Here is a 15,754-nt window from a genome sequence, read left to right on the forward strand (position 1 = left end):
TATACAGAGTGGAACGTGCCCGAATCAGTCGATAACGGGCAGTGACTGGAGGAGTTGACATTTGACAGAGGCTGCTCTGACTGACATCATTCATTCACCTGGCGTGGGAGCCGAGATTAAAGACAGCTAAAGGGATTCTGACATGCACTTTCAGAAATGTGAGTACGCAGACTTTTTTCGTTTATTTAGAGAATTTATACAGCAGAAAGTGATGGGGAATAGGCTATACGTTGGCTTTATGAAATGGTGGAGTAAAAAAGACAGAAATAGCCGACTTTATCAGGAAAAAAGGTACAAAAGTTATCACTATGGGCAATAGCCTACCCTACTAATATGTATAGCTACTTGAGGTAGGCTACTAATACCTACCTTTCACATACTAATATGCACCTTTTAGGGGTAAATAAGGTACTTTTTGAAAAGATACCGACCCAGTTACAGCGTTAGTAACTGTGTGTGTGTGTGTGTGTGTGTGTGTGTGTGTGTGTGTGTGTGTGTGTGTGTGTGTGTGTGTGTGTGTAAGAGAGAGAGAGAGAGAGAGAGAGAGAGAATGACTGCCATTAGTAGGCTAAGTGTCCGGCTTAAAGGACTTCCTAGTAATAAATATACATAAGCGTTTAATAAGTCATTTAACTAAATACACAAAGGCTATTAAATACAAGTATTTTGCTGGAACCAACATATGCGATACTACCTTTATCTTTTGCTGTTTACATGTTTTTTATATGACGTAATCTCGGTGATATATAACCGTTTAAAAATAGACTTAACTCATTTGAATAAAGGATCCCCCAGCATGTCAGTCACTGAGTTCATTTTTACAGCTATTTGGACAAACCCCTTAATAACTCCTCCCTGTTCAACTTTCATTTCCCGTTTTTAATGGGTGTGCGGTCTCATTTTTATAGAGAAAAGCGTGTGAAAATGAAGAAAATACCTGTCGGACATTTCTAATACTGCTACAAACTGTCACGTGGAATATGCCAGGTGTCTAGGAATAAAGTGCCATCTAAGATTTTTGTAATGCGTAAATAGATTTACTGTGTCTAGAGTCAGATAACGGAGTAAGAGCCACGGAATCCCCGCGATGACACACACGCGCGTGACTCACTGGCCAGGGATTTCCGTTTGAAATTACAAGATAGAGGTGCGAGGGTATCCCAGCCGCTAAAGCCCACTCTTTCGGACATTTTAACCATACAAATCAATCTTGTATATCTGTAAACATGTGACCTTTGAAACTTTTGCGAGGGGTAGAAGCATTAGATAGCCTGCTTAAAGAATATGAATGTCAGGTGTTTTTAGGTCATTAACGTTTGGTGGTGGTTGTTGTTGTAACACATTTCCAACGTCTCTCAAACGTTGATATAACATCCCAACATTAATCTCACATAACTAATATTTTGTGTCTAAATTATGTGAATTAATGTCAGCTACAATCTACTCCACTAACAGGCCTACCCCACTTGCTTATTAAAAATGGCTTAGGCTTAGCTCTTCATTCTAATTTCATTTGACTTTTAATTCAAATAAAAATACAAAAAATATGTAAAACCATTCTAAAAAATATAGTAGACTGTGTGTGTTTGTGTTAGTCACATCTCAACTGCGGAAACTATAGGTCAATATTATGATCTTTGCGGGTCCCATAGAGGTGCACTGGACAGCGTCCTGTGTGTGGATGTAAATGCTTTATATTTTTGGAATTACTGTAACCTCAGAAGGGTAATGGTTGATTTCACTCATTTCTAATTGGTTAAGCTGAACTCACCCCATGTTAAACCACTCTGCTTTCTCCTACACAATGTAAATATATTGAAATCATTTAAATACACATTGCGACATTTTGATATAACTTTCAGAATTTGTGTATCTATAAAGATATTATAACAATTCCAGCTTTTTTCTTAATCTTTTAGAAATATAGAACTGTATTGTTTTTTTTGTTGTTTTTTTTGAGTCAGTTATACACAACCACATGTAATGTACAGGGTTGAGAAGCAGATTATCTTTCCTTTTAACTTTTTGAGTCAGCTTTGAAAAGTGAGACTGAGAAGTGGAGTAATTAAAATAACATGGAATGGAGAACAAACAAGAGAGATAAGGAAAGGAATGATCCCCTCAAGGTTATGCCCAATGGAATTTCCATCTTCCTCTTTTGACTCCCCTTCATCATAAGAATTAGGTTTTGGTGAAACCAGTTACTTTTCCTGTAAAGGGATACCTTGCAGAATAAGACTCAAATAGTTCTTCTGTCTGAGCTATAGGCTAAATAGATAAATCAACCAAAACCCTGTTATTGTAGTTATATAAAAAAAAACTATTATCAGAACATGGAGGTGCATAGTAGCCTATATTCTGACATGCCCATAAAATATAATAAAACAACTTAAAATTGTTTCTCTTACACTGCAATGATTGAAAGAAATATCTGTGCATAAAGAAGTAATTCAATAAATATCTCTATTAGATCTGTTTTATTCCTAGTGGCTAGATGAAGTATTGCAATTTAGCTGTGACCTCTGCAGCTGATTTCAGCTTATTACTGCCACTCGGTGAAAAGTTAGACAGGCATCAAATCTTATTCTGAATCAGTAGCATCTGTTCATACACCTTTGATGGGCCCCTGCAAAAAGGAAGTACGTCACCGATGCAGGAAGAAGATGTGGTTTGCCACGAAGAGCGTAACGGAGAGAAGGAAATAGTTACAGAAAACGTGCTGTGACAATGGTCTCCATAGACGCAGGGTTTCTGATAAAGAAGACAGGTAGACGTGACCTCACCACCTCTTTTCCAAATGGAATACCTTCCTCACGGGTGAGAGGATAAAAATTATGCTCCTTCGGTGGAAATTTATTTCTTATCTCACGTTTGGGGTAAAGATTGTGAAGAAACTTTCTTTCCCTCTGCTCTAGAATACGTAACTGATGCCCACTGGAAACCTCCGATATTTGCATTCTTGTCTTTTTCAGTTTCTTTTGGTGACTAACACAAAGAAAATACATTTTAAGTCATACCAACACCTGTTATTAAAAACGGCCCTGGGGAAATCACATTACTGGAGAAATCAGATTTACTTGAAAACAACAAGAATAAATGTGCATCCAGCAAGATATGTTGAATGGTTATATGATGTATGTTTCACTTGACTTCAATGCTTAAAAAGTTATTGTAAAACAAGTCAGATTTCTAGTCAGATCTACAATACCCTGCTCACGTTTCCTAATTAATATATAAATTAAATATTTAGTAGCATTTATTTTCTAGACAAGTTTGTCATTACTCCTAGTAAATAAAGTTCCACCATTATATTATTGTACTATAAATAGTCTCTTATGCTTACCAAGGCTTCATTTATTTGATCAAAAATACAGTAAAAACATATTGTGTTGTGTTATTGTCATATTGTGAAATACTGTTACCATTTAAAATAGTTTTATATAGTTTTCTCTTATAATATATTTTAAAATGTATTTTATTCCTGTGATGAATTTTCAGCACGATTACTCATCTTCACTGTAACACATGATCCTTCAGAAATCATTCTAATATGCTGATTTGGTGCCCAAGAAAGATTTCTTATTCATTATTCATTTTTAATTTTTTTCAAGATAAAGTTTTGAGAAGAAAGTTCAAAAGATCAACATTTACTTTACATTTATTTGCTGATATATTAAATTTTTGAATGGTATAGTCTATATCATATAACAGTGTTTGAACAGAAAACATATTATCATAAATATAATGATGGTTTTTTCATGTGTCCACAGCACAGAAGGAAAAGGCGTGTTACCCTCTTCCCACAGTGAAGAAACTCCTGGAGCAGAAGAGAAAGAGAGAGACCTCCTCAGCACCTCCCTCCTGCTCAACAGCATCTTACACTGCTGGTGGTGCTGCATCTGTCCCAGTGAGTCAAATTATCATATTTCTACATATGCATGTCTTGAGGCTGACATGAACAACTTTAATCATCCCCCAAAATGTTTCCAACAGGTGTTGCCATCAGTACAATCTCCCACTGCCGGTGAGTCTGAGGGTTTTGCTTATAAAATGGGTCTTCCGTGACAATTAGATGTTCTTTTACATCTAAAAATGATACATTTCCTTTGCAGGAGCCAGTGCAAGCTACACAGACATGGGAGCAGTTAGATATGACCGATGGGAAGTTCCCAGCATTCATCAGGCACATTCCTCCCTACAGCATTGCAGCCCATTCACATTCATGTCTAGTTCCTCCGTCACACCAAACTTTACCCAGACTGGACAGACGCTTGCCACTGGCTACAGCCCTCAGCAGATGCAAGACTGCCAGGATACCCAGACAACACAGCAATATGTAAGAGCTCTATAAGTATTTTGTGCAGAATGATTATTGAAGGCTTACACAATTGAAGGAGTTTGACTATATTATGGATGAAAAAACAAAATAATCTATTCTCTGTTCTCACAGTCTGTAACAGAGTGCCCTGTAACTGCAGCTGGGACTGATATGACTGGGGCTGTCTCCATTCAGAGCCCCGGCTTGTGTTGGCCATCTGAATCCAGAGCAGAGGATCACACAAGCCCATACCTTCTCCAAGAGTTCAGGTCCCAGATGGATATGGTGAAGCTGCAGGAGGCCAGAGTCTTCCTGCAGAACATGGATTACAGTAGAACCACCTGGCAGGATGATGACGGGGACACGTAAGTCAGAAAATAAGATGAAAATGTTTTTGAGAAAAATGTATTATGCTAACCAAGGCTGCAATTTTTTTTTCTATTTTAATACATTTTGAAAAATGAAATTTATTCCTGTGATGCAAATTTATTCCGGTCTTCAGTGTCACAAATCTTCTGAAATCATCCTATTATGCTGATGTGGTTCTCAAAAAACATTTTTTTTTTTCTTATCATCATTGTTAAAAACATTTTTTCATAATTCTTTGATGACTATAAAGTTCAAAAGGACAGCATTTATTTGAAATAAAAAGCGTGTGTAACATTGTAAAAGTAACATAGTAAAATGTCACTTTTGAACAGTTGAAGGCATCCTTGCTGAATAAAGGCAAAAAAATAAAAATAAATAAGTATTACTGACCCCCAAACTTTTGAATGTAGCTCACATAAGCTCTTTTAGAAGGTAACTCATTGAATAACCCCTATAATTTGAGACTATTTGAATGAATGAATGAATGAATTTATTTATTAATTAACTAATTTGTTTATTTTTATTTCCAAGAAAATGGGTAAGTAAAATTTGTAGTAAAATTAAGTAGTTTGGCATAATCTTTTAATTTATTATTATTCTTTAAAAAAGTGCTTTGTGCTTTTTCAGAAAATGTTGTCAACGGTTGTGATACGTGATGTGACTGCCCCAAAAATAAAGGCTGGAATACACTATACGGCTTTTAAAATCTGAATAGAGGCATCATACACTTAAAGACTTTGTAAATAGTGTCAAAGGAAAACTGGCCAACTCAAGCAGAAACATGTGCCAAATGAAAACAACATGTTCTAAAACCAGCTCAAAATTAGGCCTATCAAATATTTTTGTTATCCTCCGACTGGATGGAATCGTCATACACTACGTGATTTTCTATGGAATATTTCAACTCAAATCTGCAGACGGGTCCTGCAGATTTGCTTTATTCAACATTAAGAAGATCAGGCCCTTTCTTTCGGAACATGCTGTACAACTCCTTGTTCAAGCTCTTGTTCTGTCCAGGCTGGACTATTGCAACGCTCTCTTTGCAGGTCTTCTAGCCAGTTCTATCAAACCTTTACAATTAATCCAGAATGTGGCAGCAAGATTAATTTTTAACGAGCAGAAAAGAATGCATGTCACACCTCTGTTTATCAATTTGCACTAGCTACCAATAGCTGCTCGCATAAAATTCAAGGCATTAATGTTTGCCTACAAAACAAGCACTGGCTCTGCACCCCTTTACCTAAATTCATTAATTCAGACTTATGTGGCCTCTAGAAGCTTGCATTCTGCAAGTGAACGTCGCTTTATTGTGCAATCCCAAAGAAGCACAAAATCACTTTCACAGACTAAAATTAAATGTTCTCTCCTGGTGGAATGACCTGCCCAACTCAATCAAAGCAGCCCCTTTTAGACTTGCTTTCTATTTATTTACTAACAGCTTGTTTTCTTAAAAAAAGAAACTAACACTAATCTTCTTCTAATCTTTTAGTATTCTATCTATTTGTTTTCTTTTTTTATTTAATATACAATTAACAAAAGCAAAAAAAGGCCTCTAACACTAGCTTTCTCTATTCTTTTCCTATACTATCTTTTTTATTATGTGATTTAAAAAACCTTGCTATGTGTATTGCATTAAGCTGAGACTTGTTATAGCACTTGCATATCATTGCTATATCATTGATTTTGATTGCTTCCATTGTCCTCATTTGTAAGTCACTTTGGATAAAAGCGTCTACTAAATGACTAAATGTAAATGTAAAATGCACTAGTGTAAACGTAGCCCACATTCGGCAAATAGCGTTGTACAGACTGTAAATCGGCGGGAAATCAGGGCCAAAATCATGTAGTGTATTCTAGGCTTTAATTGTTCTGAATTAATCATTTCTAAATGTTCCATAATTATTCTTTCTATTTGTTTTTTAAAGAATTTATATGTGTACACTCAAATGTATTAAAATTATATGTGTGTGTTTGTGTTTTTCTTTTTACTTCTTGGTTCCACAACTCGAAAACTTTAAAAAATGTTAACTTTTAATGATTTTTTTTTATATATATATAAAGGCACATTTTTTAATGTGTCATTGACCCAAATAACATGTGCAGTCTTATTTAGATACATTACGTAAAAATAGGTGTACTTCTTACTGTATTTATGTACAGTAAATCACTCACATCATTAGGTGTTTTACCAGAGGGGTCCTGCAAGGTCTTGTGTGTTTCTTAACTAATGAAACCGCAGTTTGAGTGTAAATCCTATGGAAATGTGAAAAAAAAAAAAAACAGAAAGGGTTATTAAACAGCTCTGCACTGGAAATGAAAACTGAAACTCTGTTCTTACTCTCTGTTAGCATTCTACACATCTATACTGCAAAAGGCCTGAGGGAATATGCTTTTGCTGCTGCGGAGAAACTTCGTGAACTGGGAAAGTTGGACTCTAAGGAACACAAGGGCAAGGTGAATATCACAACAATCTAATACAAGATGTACCAGGGAGATTTTTTATTAACGCACTCGCTGACTTTCTGTTCTCTTGAAACCCAGACTGCTTTGCTGGTGGCTGTAACTGCCAGTCAGCCAGATATAGTCCAGGATCTACTCTCTCTAGGTGCGGACATCAGCATCTGTGACGTCAATGGTCAAACTGCACTTCATCTGGCTGCCACCTATGGTTTCCCTCCTGTCATGCAGGTGATTGACCACCCATTTGCAAACCATTAAAAATCAAAAAAGCATGCTTCTAAACTTCTATGTTCTAGGTTATACTCTTTGCTGGACTGCGATTGGACCTGGAAGCTCGTAATTTTGAAGGTATAAACCTTTACATAGTGTTCCATTACCAGTTAAGGTGACATCTGAGGAGACAATAATATATATATGCTTCTGCCTGTTTTTTTTTAGGCCTGACTCCTCTGCACTGTGCAGTGATCTCTCACTGTACCACGATGAAGGCCATAAATGCCTCCCCCTCATCCTCAACCTGGTTGGCTGATGGCAGTTTACAGACTCAAGCGGAAGATAAACTGATGTGTTTGCGGCTTCTTATAAATGCTGGAGCTTCAGTTCTCAGCCAGGTACTCTGTTTTATGGATTTTTAATATTTTATATTTTCAGTACAGTTGAATCCAAATGATAATAAGGTAATATGTTAATTATTGCTAAAGTACCCTTTGGTGGGTAAACAGATGGTGCAGGGACCCCCATTAAATAATATTATTATGAAACTGAGTGTTGCATTAAGTCTGGCCCATAATAACATGAATAACATGCCATAATAAAGCCAATAAAATAATCATTATTGTTGTATAGAGATGTAAAGTTTAGGGTTTGCAATGATTTTATCTCCTCTGCTCACCAAGGCTGCATTATTTGATCAAACATACTGTAAAAACAGTAACATTGTGAAATTTTACTACAATTTAAAACAAGCTGTTTTCTATTTTAATATAATTTAAAATGTAAAATGTAATTTATTTCAGCAATCATTACTCCAGTCTTCAGTGTCACAAGCTTTAAGAAATCATTTTAATATGCTGATTTGGTGCTCAAAAAACATGTATGATTATCAATATCGAAAACAATTGTGCTGCTTAATATTTCTGTTCTAAAACCAGCTCAAAATTAGGCCTATCAAATATTTTTGTTATCCTCCGACTGGATGGAATCGTCATACACTACGTGATTTTCTATGGAATATTTCAACTCAAATCTGCAGACGGGTCCTGCAGATTTGCTTTATTCAACATTAAGAAGATCAGGCCCTTTCTTTCGGAACATGCTGTACAACTCCTTGTTCAAGCTCTTGTTCTGTCCAGGCTGGACTATTGCAACGCTCTCTTTGCAGGTCTTCTAGCCAGTTCTATCAAACCTTTACAATTAATCCAGAATGTGGCAGCAAGATTAATTTTTAACGAGCAGAAAAGAATGCATGTCACACCTCTGTTTATCAATTTGCACTAGCTACCAATAGCTGCTCGCATAAAATTCAATCATTACTCCAGTCTTCAGTGTCACAAGCTTTAAGAAATCATTTTAATATGCTGATTTGGTGCTCAAAAAACATGTATGATTATCAATATCGAAAACAATTGTGCTGCTTAATATTTCTGTGAAAACAGCAATACATCTTTTTCAGGATTATTTAAAGAATAGAAAGTTAAAAAAAAAAAAAAAACAGGATTAATTTGAAATATAAATATTTTGTAAGGTTATAAATATTATTGTCAATTTATTGTCACTATCGATCAATTTTAATGCGTCATTGCCAAGTATAAGTATTCATTTATTTAATATCTTACTAACACCAAGTAAGTACCACACAAATCACAGATAACGATATTTCCAAATTATAGTAGACATTTCCATTGAATAGGAAAAGATGTATTTCCCAAATGTTCCTTTCAGACAGACAGACAAACAACTGATTTTGTCATTGTTCCATACAAAGCGGTTTCGTTTTGAGACTGCGGCACAAGGAGGAAACCTCATTCATTCACACAACTTTGATGTTGCTTCAGTTTCACTTTGTTGACTGGTATACCTCTTTTTCAGGAAATCAAAAGCAACAAGACCGTTCTTCACCTGGCAGTGAAGGAGGGGAATATCCAACTTGTGCGCTTCCTCCTCAGCCTCCAACTCTCCAATATGCAGGCGTTCATCAACATGAAAGTGAGAGACACATGATGACGACATTGTATTGACTTTCATATACATACAAAATCATACTCAGTTAATATCACACTTGCCTCGTGCCACGGGTAATTACAGGTGTGGTGAAATTTTGACCAACAGCACTATTGTGGGTGTGAACAAGAAGTTATTGTCGAGTGACTTACATTTTAGATACAACAGTGAAGTTTCAAATGAAGCTGAAGCTAATTTAACTGCTGCATATCTCTATTACAGCAACTACATTTTGTTACTCAGTGGATGACACTTAAAAACAAATCTGTTAATTGAATGAATCAGTGGCTCCCAGCATGACTCACTTATAAGGACAGTCACATGTTTTCATTCCTGAATGAACCTGAGTTTTTGATTCACTCATAAATCTGTTTTGGCTATCAACCAGTGTTTTTGAACCAATCGGTTGAGTGAATGATTCACTTATAAAGACAACCACTTGTTCAATTCCAGAATGAATCAGAGTTTTTGTTCTAAGTGAACAGCCCGATGATTTACTCATGAATACAGTCATCTGTTACATTCATACATAGAATGTATCTGTGTTTTTGAGCAGACTGGTTAAGTGAACAGTTCAGTGATTCACTTCTATAGACAGCGCCCTGATTGAATCAGAGTTTTTTTTTTTGTTTTGTTTTTTTGTTTTTCACAAATCAGTTGAGTGAACAACCCAGTGACTTACTCATAAATAATTTATTTTCCAAAAAAGAATCATTGTGTTTGAATGAATTTATATAATTAATTATTTATTAAGACTTGTCACTTGTCATCACGTACTGTGTAACCTGCAGAACGAGTCACTGAAAAGTAGGCACGGCTAATATACAGACTAACAGCCTGTCTGAAACACACAAACACAGACAAGACACATAGACGAGCGGACTGGAACTAACTGCTGTATAATGTGATGTAATCATCACTACATTTATCCCATCCTCTAATGAACTCTAGGACATATTACTTAAAAACAGACGACAGAGTGGACATGGTTTTCTATAAATGTCTGTGTCCTCTCAGGCTCATGGACACACTGCTCTGCACATGGCCGCAGGGCTGCATGGAAGCCCCTTTCAGGAGGAACTGATCCGGCTGCTGCTGAGTCGTGGTGCTGATCCCAGCATCCGCAACCTGGAGAACGACCAGCCCGCTCATTTGCTGCAGAGCGGAGACGCAGGAGAGAAAGTGAGAGGCTTTTCTTTATTAACAGCCAGTCTGCCTGTTGTGTGAAGGACTTGTGTGTAAAGTACCATACGAAAATATCCTCTTGTACAGTTTCTACCATCTTTTTAAAAGCATGGAAAGAAAAGAACAGATTACACAGTAGCTGACACACCATTTTCCCTCTCTCGCTCTCTCTCTTTCTCCCTCAGCTCAAGCTCATCTTGAAGAAGAAAAGTGCCTCCTCTAGGCGACGTTTTACATCCTTACAGGACCAAGAGTGACTAGGACTGATTTTTAGTCCCAGCGTATCCCACTTTCTCCAATAGAAATGCAGTGATCTGGATCAGATAACAGTATGTGCTTGAAACATTAATCTTGAAAACTGTTCACAATCAAAATGTGGATAAAATCTATTTAAAGAATTGAGATCAGAAAGAGCCTAAAAACAGAATCTCTGGAGTACAGTGGGTTTATCTTTAGTATCCTTTTATGGGGGTTTTCAAACATCGCATCATTTTTAGTATGACAGTATATTTTTTTGAAGGATCGTTCATTGATTCTGTACCATAAAGCTGCTTCCCAGGTTTATTTAAAGATGAAAACACATTTTAGTGTGTTCATGAATAGTGATTTCAATGAAATCGTCACTAGGACTGTCAGTACGTCTTGTTTCCACCTTCAATTATAAACCATATTGGTTTGCTTACATGAGCAGCTGAGCTCGCTCGCCCTTTTTTTTTTAACTCACTGTATCAGTGGGATATTCTTTAATTGTTTTGATATGTATTTATATAGCTTTTGGTTGGTATATGTTGCATATGTTGCTCTGTGCTCATGTTACTTTCACTCAGGGGAAAAGATCAGTTATTTATTGTTTTATTTGAATGACATCAGTTCGCTATGTAATGCACTTTTCTCAGCAGCACACTTGATAGTCGTCCTTACAGGAGATGTGTCATCCAGCCATGTATGTGAATGTGTTATTTTGGTGAGTCATATATGAGGGGGTGAAATGTCAGGGTGTTCTGAGGTGAGAAGTTAGTTTTGTCATCTAGACCTGCCAGAATCAAGTTGTCAGAATCATTAATATGATTTAACAATGTTATTTCTTTGGAATATTTTTCTATGTGGGGATAGTGTCCATCTTGTATCAAGATTTCAGATGTTGGAGGATGTTGTTGTTGTTGAGTCAATATATGCATGATTCACCTTATTGAAGTGCACAGTCCCTCTGGAAATTCAAATGAGGGAAAACACACACTCATGTCACTTTCTTGTAAAACAAAGAGAGGTCTGTGGATTTATGAGAATTCATTTAAAAACAAAGTGCAAACTGCCTTCTGTAGAATTCATTTTTCAAACTTTGCTCATTGTTTTGGTATATATATCACAAACACTCAATGAATGAAACCTTCTGACTAAACCAAATTCTGTGAGTATATAAAGTAGCATTAAAACTCGCTTGATTGTATGTACAATGTTTTTTATTTGTTTTAAATATTGTTCATGTGTCATCTTTAATAAGTAACATTCACATAATTATCCATGTATTTCTGCAAATCATTAATGTTTTATTAGTGTGTTTTGCATTATGTCAACTGACCAAGCCTAATTAAATACAGCTAAGTAAGTAAAGACCAAGAATAAACCTCTGTAACTCAGGATCTTTTATTAAGCCAAATGTATTTGGTACATGACTAACATTTGGATGAATAATAAAAATGCCTTTTCATACAGTAACCCTTTTCAGCTCTTCATTATGACTGCTGTGAATGTTTAGTCATACTCAACTACTTCACTTCTGAGAAGGAAAAAAAACGTCTTCGGTATAATGATGACTTGTAATGAAATGGTAAGCGTTCCCCCAAAAACGTGCTGATCAAACAGATGTGCGTTGGTTCATTATTCTCTAAAATTTATATGGGTGCTTTCTTAGGCATAAATACATTCAGTTGCAATTAAGTCATTTGCCTTTAGTAACACTTAGCTGGGGACTAAAGTATACTTTATAAAGTACTTTGTTTACTGGAATACACTATTCAAATATTCATGCTGTTACAATGGATATAAGATCATGTGTAAATCCAAGGAAGGGTTGCACAAGCCGCTCATGAGGCTTGACTTAAAATGAGATGTTAAGTTGGCTTAGTAACCACTAGTTAGTTTATAACACTGTGGTTGCACCATTAGTTTTTAAGGCAACACTTTCCTAGTTTCTAAGCCCTCTATAATGTGCTGTTGCAATGACGTTTGACTCCACAGATCCAAGAAACGACTTTATAATTTGTAAACAGAAGATTTTAAATAAGCTATATGCATTTCAGTTTATATTATGGTTGATGTCAAAACTGTTAATGGTAAAAATGTGAACGTCCACTGAAATATGATACATGCAAATAATTATGAAACACATTAAATAGTATTTCAAATACACAAAAAATCTAAAATAGTAAATAAATATGAAGAGTTCAGATGCAAAAGTCTCTAAGTGCCATCTGAAATTTTCTTCTAAAATGTTTAGGTTCAGTAATTTTACTTTAATGGCAATGTAGAGATCCTTTTCCATGGCATTAAAGTGAAATAACTTAATTATAGGAGCCTGATAAAAATGCTCATTTTATGACACTTAGAGGCTTTTGCATCTGAACTCTTCATAGAAGACTAAAAGAATTAGAAAATTGTCCTACATTTTGTTGAGACCTGGCATGCACAAGTTACAGGGCGGCACACTGGACTGAGTATATTTCCATGCTGGAGAGCGATTTACTCTTAATTTATTTTAACAATGTTCTCTTCATTAAAATGTAAATGAGTGAAAATATCAACGTCATCATGTGTCTACATGAATTAAATCTATTAGATGAAACGAGAGTTCTTCAGTGTAATTCATTCAGTGTGCAAGTTTTCAATTCATTATTCATGATTGCTTCCATAAATATTTCCATAAGTGACCTTTATATAACAACAACATTTAAAGCAAATTATTCATGCATGAGTAAAATAACTGGGTCAGGTGAGATGCATCCTGAATGGTGTTGTTGAACACAAAAGTGATATAATGCAGCACATGTGCTATAAAGACCTAAAAATACATCAGATTTAAACCTAATAGATCAGCATTTAGGCTGAGGTTATATAAAAAAAAAAGGTCAAGCAGGTTCGACTCTCCTCCACATTTTTGTGCAACTGAGCCTTTCCTCTAGCTGAAATGGGCCGCCCTGTCGCACCATCTGCTTTACACTGTCTGAGGTGGAACTAAAAGAAAAAAAGTCAAATTTATCAAGTGTTCAATAAAAACTAGACCGTATTATTTTAGTGTAATTAATGTTTGTGTTAGTGTACCTTCTGTTTTCGGTGGCTGAGCGCCTTCCACTGGACTAGATCTGTAGGGAAAAAACAAAACCAGACCATTATCCCACTAAGCCACACTGGTCTGTCTAAACCTGGGGTGTCAAACTCAATACTCAGCTCGTGGAGAGCCAAAGTCCTGCAGAGTTTGGCTCCAACTTGCTCCCACACACCTACCTTGAGTTGTAATCATGAAGACCTTGATTAGCTGGTTCAGGTGTGTTTAGAGTCGGAATTAAATTCTGCAGAGCTGTGGACCCCCGGTTTGACACCCCTGGTCTAAGCACTCTGAAATATTAAGCATGCATGTGCGTCTGCATTAGTCAGATGTAAGTGTAAGTTATGCAAGAGCCTTACGTCAACATTACCAAATGATTCAGATCATCTCAGAATGACATGCTGAGCATCAGCATAATCAGACTATGTCTACGTTAATCCGGATACATTTGAAAACAGCAGTTTCATTTTGAAACACTCTACATCCACACGTTTTCCAGAAGTTTCTCATTCACACTGAAATGTTGGAAAATGCTAAATCATCATACTGTGCATGCGTAAAACGTAATAAAAGCTTACTAAGATGATGCAAAGAGACCAAACTTTAACTTCTTAAAGTTCTTCTTACTTAAAGCTGTCACACTCTTATTCTGGCATGATCATTTTATTCACAAAATATCTCACCACTTATTGGCGCGTCCAGGTCGCACCTAATCACTGTATCTACCAGAGCAATATCTGTCACATGACTAAATATGCGTCGTTGTTTTAAAATAACCCCATTTTCACAGTCCACACTATAACATTTTCAAATGTATCCACTTGGAAGAGAGCCTTCAAAAAGCTTCATTTTCGCAGGACAAAAACCCAAATAGTAGAGAAAAAGATGCATTTTCTAATGTAGCCGGATAAGTGTAGAGGTAGCCTCAGTCTTCTTGATATACACTGCCTACCCACTTTAGTCCATGATTTAGGAAGAGCAAGAACAACAAACCTTCTGTTCTATTGTTGTAAACACATTGAACCATAGCTGCAGCTTTAATGAACACAGCAGATGTCTTTGATGCATCTGGTCGTGCAAGTAAAACATGCTGTTGTTTGAATGGATAGACAGTGTTGGTGAGCTGAAAAAAAGAAGCTGGTCAGTTCAGAAACCAATAAATTAAGAAACCAGGGGCTGCATTCAAAGAGTAAAGGAGCTTTCCAGTGAACAGGCATGGCACCACTGATTCGATGTACATCTGTTTTTCTTTGAGGACATTTCCTCATCCTTTATTTGGACTCAATCCACATGCACAGTCAAGGCTGCACATTTGTGTGAAAAACTCTTACTTGGATTTTGAGCATTTGAACTTTTTACCTGTCAGAGCAAAAAAAAAGTTAGAGATGGTGAAATAAATAATTGAGAGGGAGCTAGACTGAGGTCAATTGAATTAGAGTTTAGCCAGTTTGTAAGCATTCAATCTCATTTAATTTTTAAGATTAAACCAAATTTTTTACATTGCAGAAGACAAATGGTTATTTATAAATTTATTAATTAATTAATGGATATTCACTGCACTGACTGAAGTAAAACTGGACTGACAACAATGCCCGGTAAATGTCACTCTTGGTGACAGTATTTTCTAACATCATTGCCATTTTTTATTTTTTATTTTTTTTACACTCATTTAGCACTAAAGTGACTTACTCAGAGCAATAAGAATCCCGGTTACGAACATAACCACAGCAAGGATGACACCCGTAGTCCGCAATGTCTCATAATCTGAGCTCAGAAATCAAGAATGGTGAAATAATTTATGTTTTTTTTTTCCTTTTTCTTTTCTTTTTTTTAGGCTCTCTCTATATATAAACACTTCCATGCAATATTTGCCTGCTTAC

At 36.0% G+C, this 15,754-nt stretch overlaps 3 protein-coding genes across 9 annotated transcripts in view; 1 reads left to right on the top strand and 2 right to left on the bottom strand.

Annotated features, from left to right (window-relative positions):
- Positions 1–12,268, top strand: LOC109083363 (NF-kappa-B inhibitor delta-like). 3 transcript variants are annotated; one of them, XM_019098150.2, is made up of 12 exons: positions 1–158; positions 3,771–3,907; positions 3,994–4,024; positions 4,113–4,336; positions 4,451–4,683; positions 7,036–7,141; positions 7,229–7,375; positions 7,444–7,495; positions 7,586–7,758; positions 9,236–9,352; positions 10,385–10,549; positions 10,738–12,268. In XM_019098150.2, the coding sequence occupies exons 1-12, from the start codon at positions 143–145 to the stop codon at positions 10,807–10,809; spliced, it is 1,473 nt and encodes a 490-aa protein (XP_018953695.1). In that variant the 5' UTR covers positions 1–142; the 3' UTR covers positions 10,810–12,268. The 3 variants fall into 3 exon arrangements, with proteins under 3 accessions (XP_018953695.1, XP_042628388.1, XP_018953696.1); XM_042772454.1 differs by having other exon boundaries at positions 9–158; positions 3,776–3,907; XM_019098151.2 differs by lacking the exon at positions 1–158 and adding an exon at positions 2,669–2,817.
- LOC109083365 (FXYD domain-containing ion transport regulator 7-like) overlaps positions 12,181–15,754 on the bottom strand; it is a 7,825-nt gene continuing 4,251 nt past the window's right edge. For both annotated transcript variants that reach the window (XM_042772455.1, XM_019098152.2), the window contains 3 exons: positions 15,564–15,638; positions 13,871–13,911; positions 12,181–13,783 (listed from right to left, as the gene is read on the bottom strand). In XM_042772455.1, the coding sequence (XP_042628389.1) occupies positions 13,649–13,783; positions 13,871–13,911; positions 15,564–15,638 (251 nt within the window). In that variant the 3' untranslated portion in view covers positions 12,181–13,648. The remainder of the gene's footprint in view (positions 13,784–13,870; positions 13,912–15,563; positions 15,639–15,754) is intronic.
- LOC122147983 (FXYD domain-containing ion transport regulator 6-like) overlaps positions 13,882–15,754 on the bottom strand; it is an 18,572-nt gene continuing 16,699 nt past the window's right edge. For 2 of the 4 annotated variants that reach the window (XR_006161963.1, XM_042772459.1), the window contains one exon: positions 13,882–13,911. The gene's annotated coding sequence lies outside the window, so the exon portion shown is untranslated. Of the gene's footprint in view, positions 14,165–15,754 lie in introns of all 4 variants that reach the window. The other 2 variants (XR_006161962.1, XM_042772460.1) reach the window with 2 other exon arrangements.

Source organism: Cyprinus carpio, chromosome A16 (assembly GCF_018340385.1).
Source record: "Cyprinus carpio isolate SPL01 chromosome A16, ASM1834038v1, whole genome shotgun sequence".
NCBI classification, from domain to species: domain Eukaryota; kingdom Metazoa; phylum Chordata; class Actinopteri; order Cypriniformes; family Cyprinidae; genus Cyprinus; species Cyprinus carpio.

Bases quoted from the DNA above. Each gene is read 5' to 3' on its own strand.
- LOC109083363 (XM_019098150.2), top strand. The intron at 4,025-4,112 runs GTGAGTCTGAGG...TTTCCTTTGCAG, and splicing joins AGTACAATCTCCCACTGCCG to GAGCCAGTGCAAGCTACACA. The intron at 10,550-10,737 runs GTGAGAGGCTTT...TTTCTCCCTCAG, and splicing joins GCGGAGACGCAGGAGAGAAA to CTCAAGCTCATCTTGAAGAA.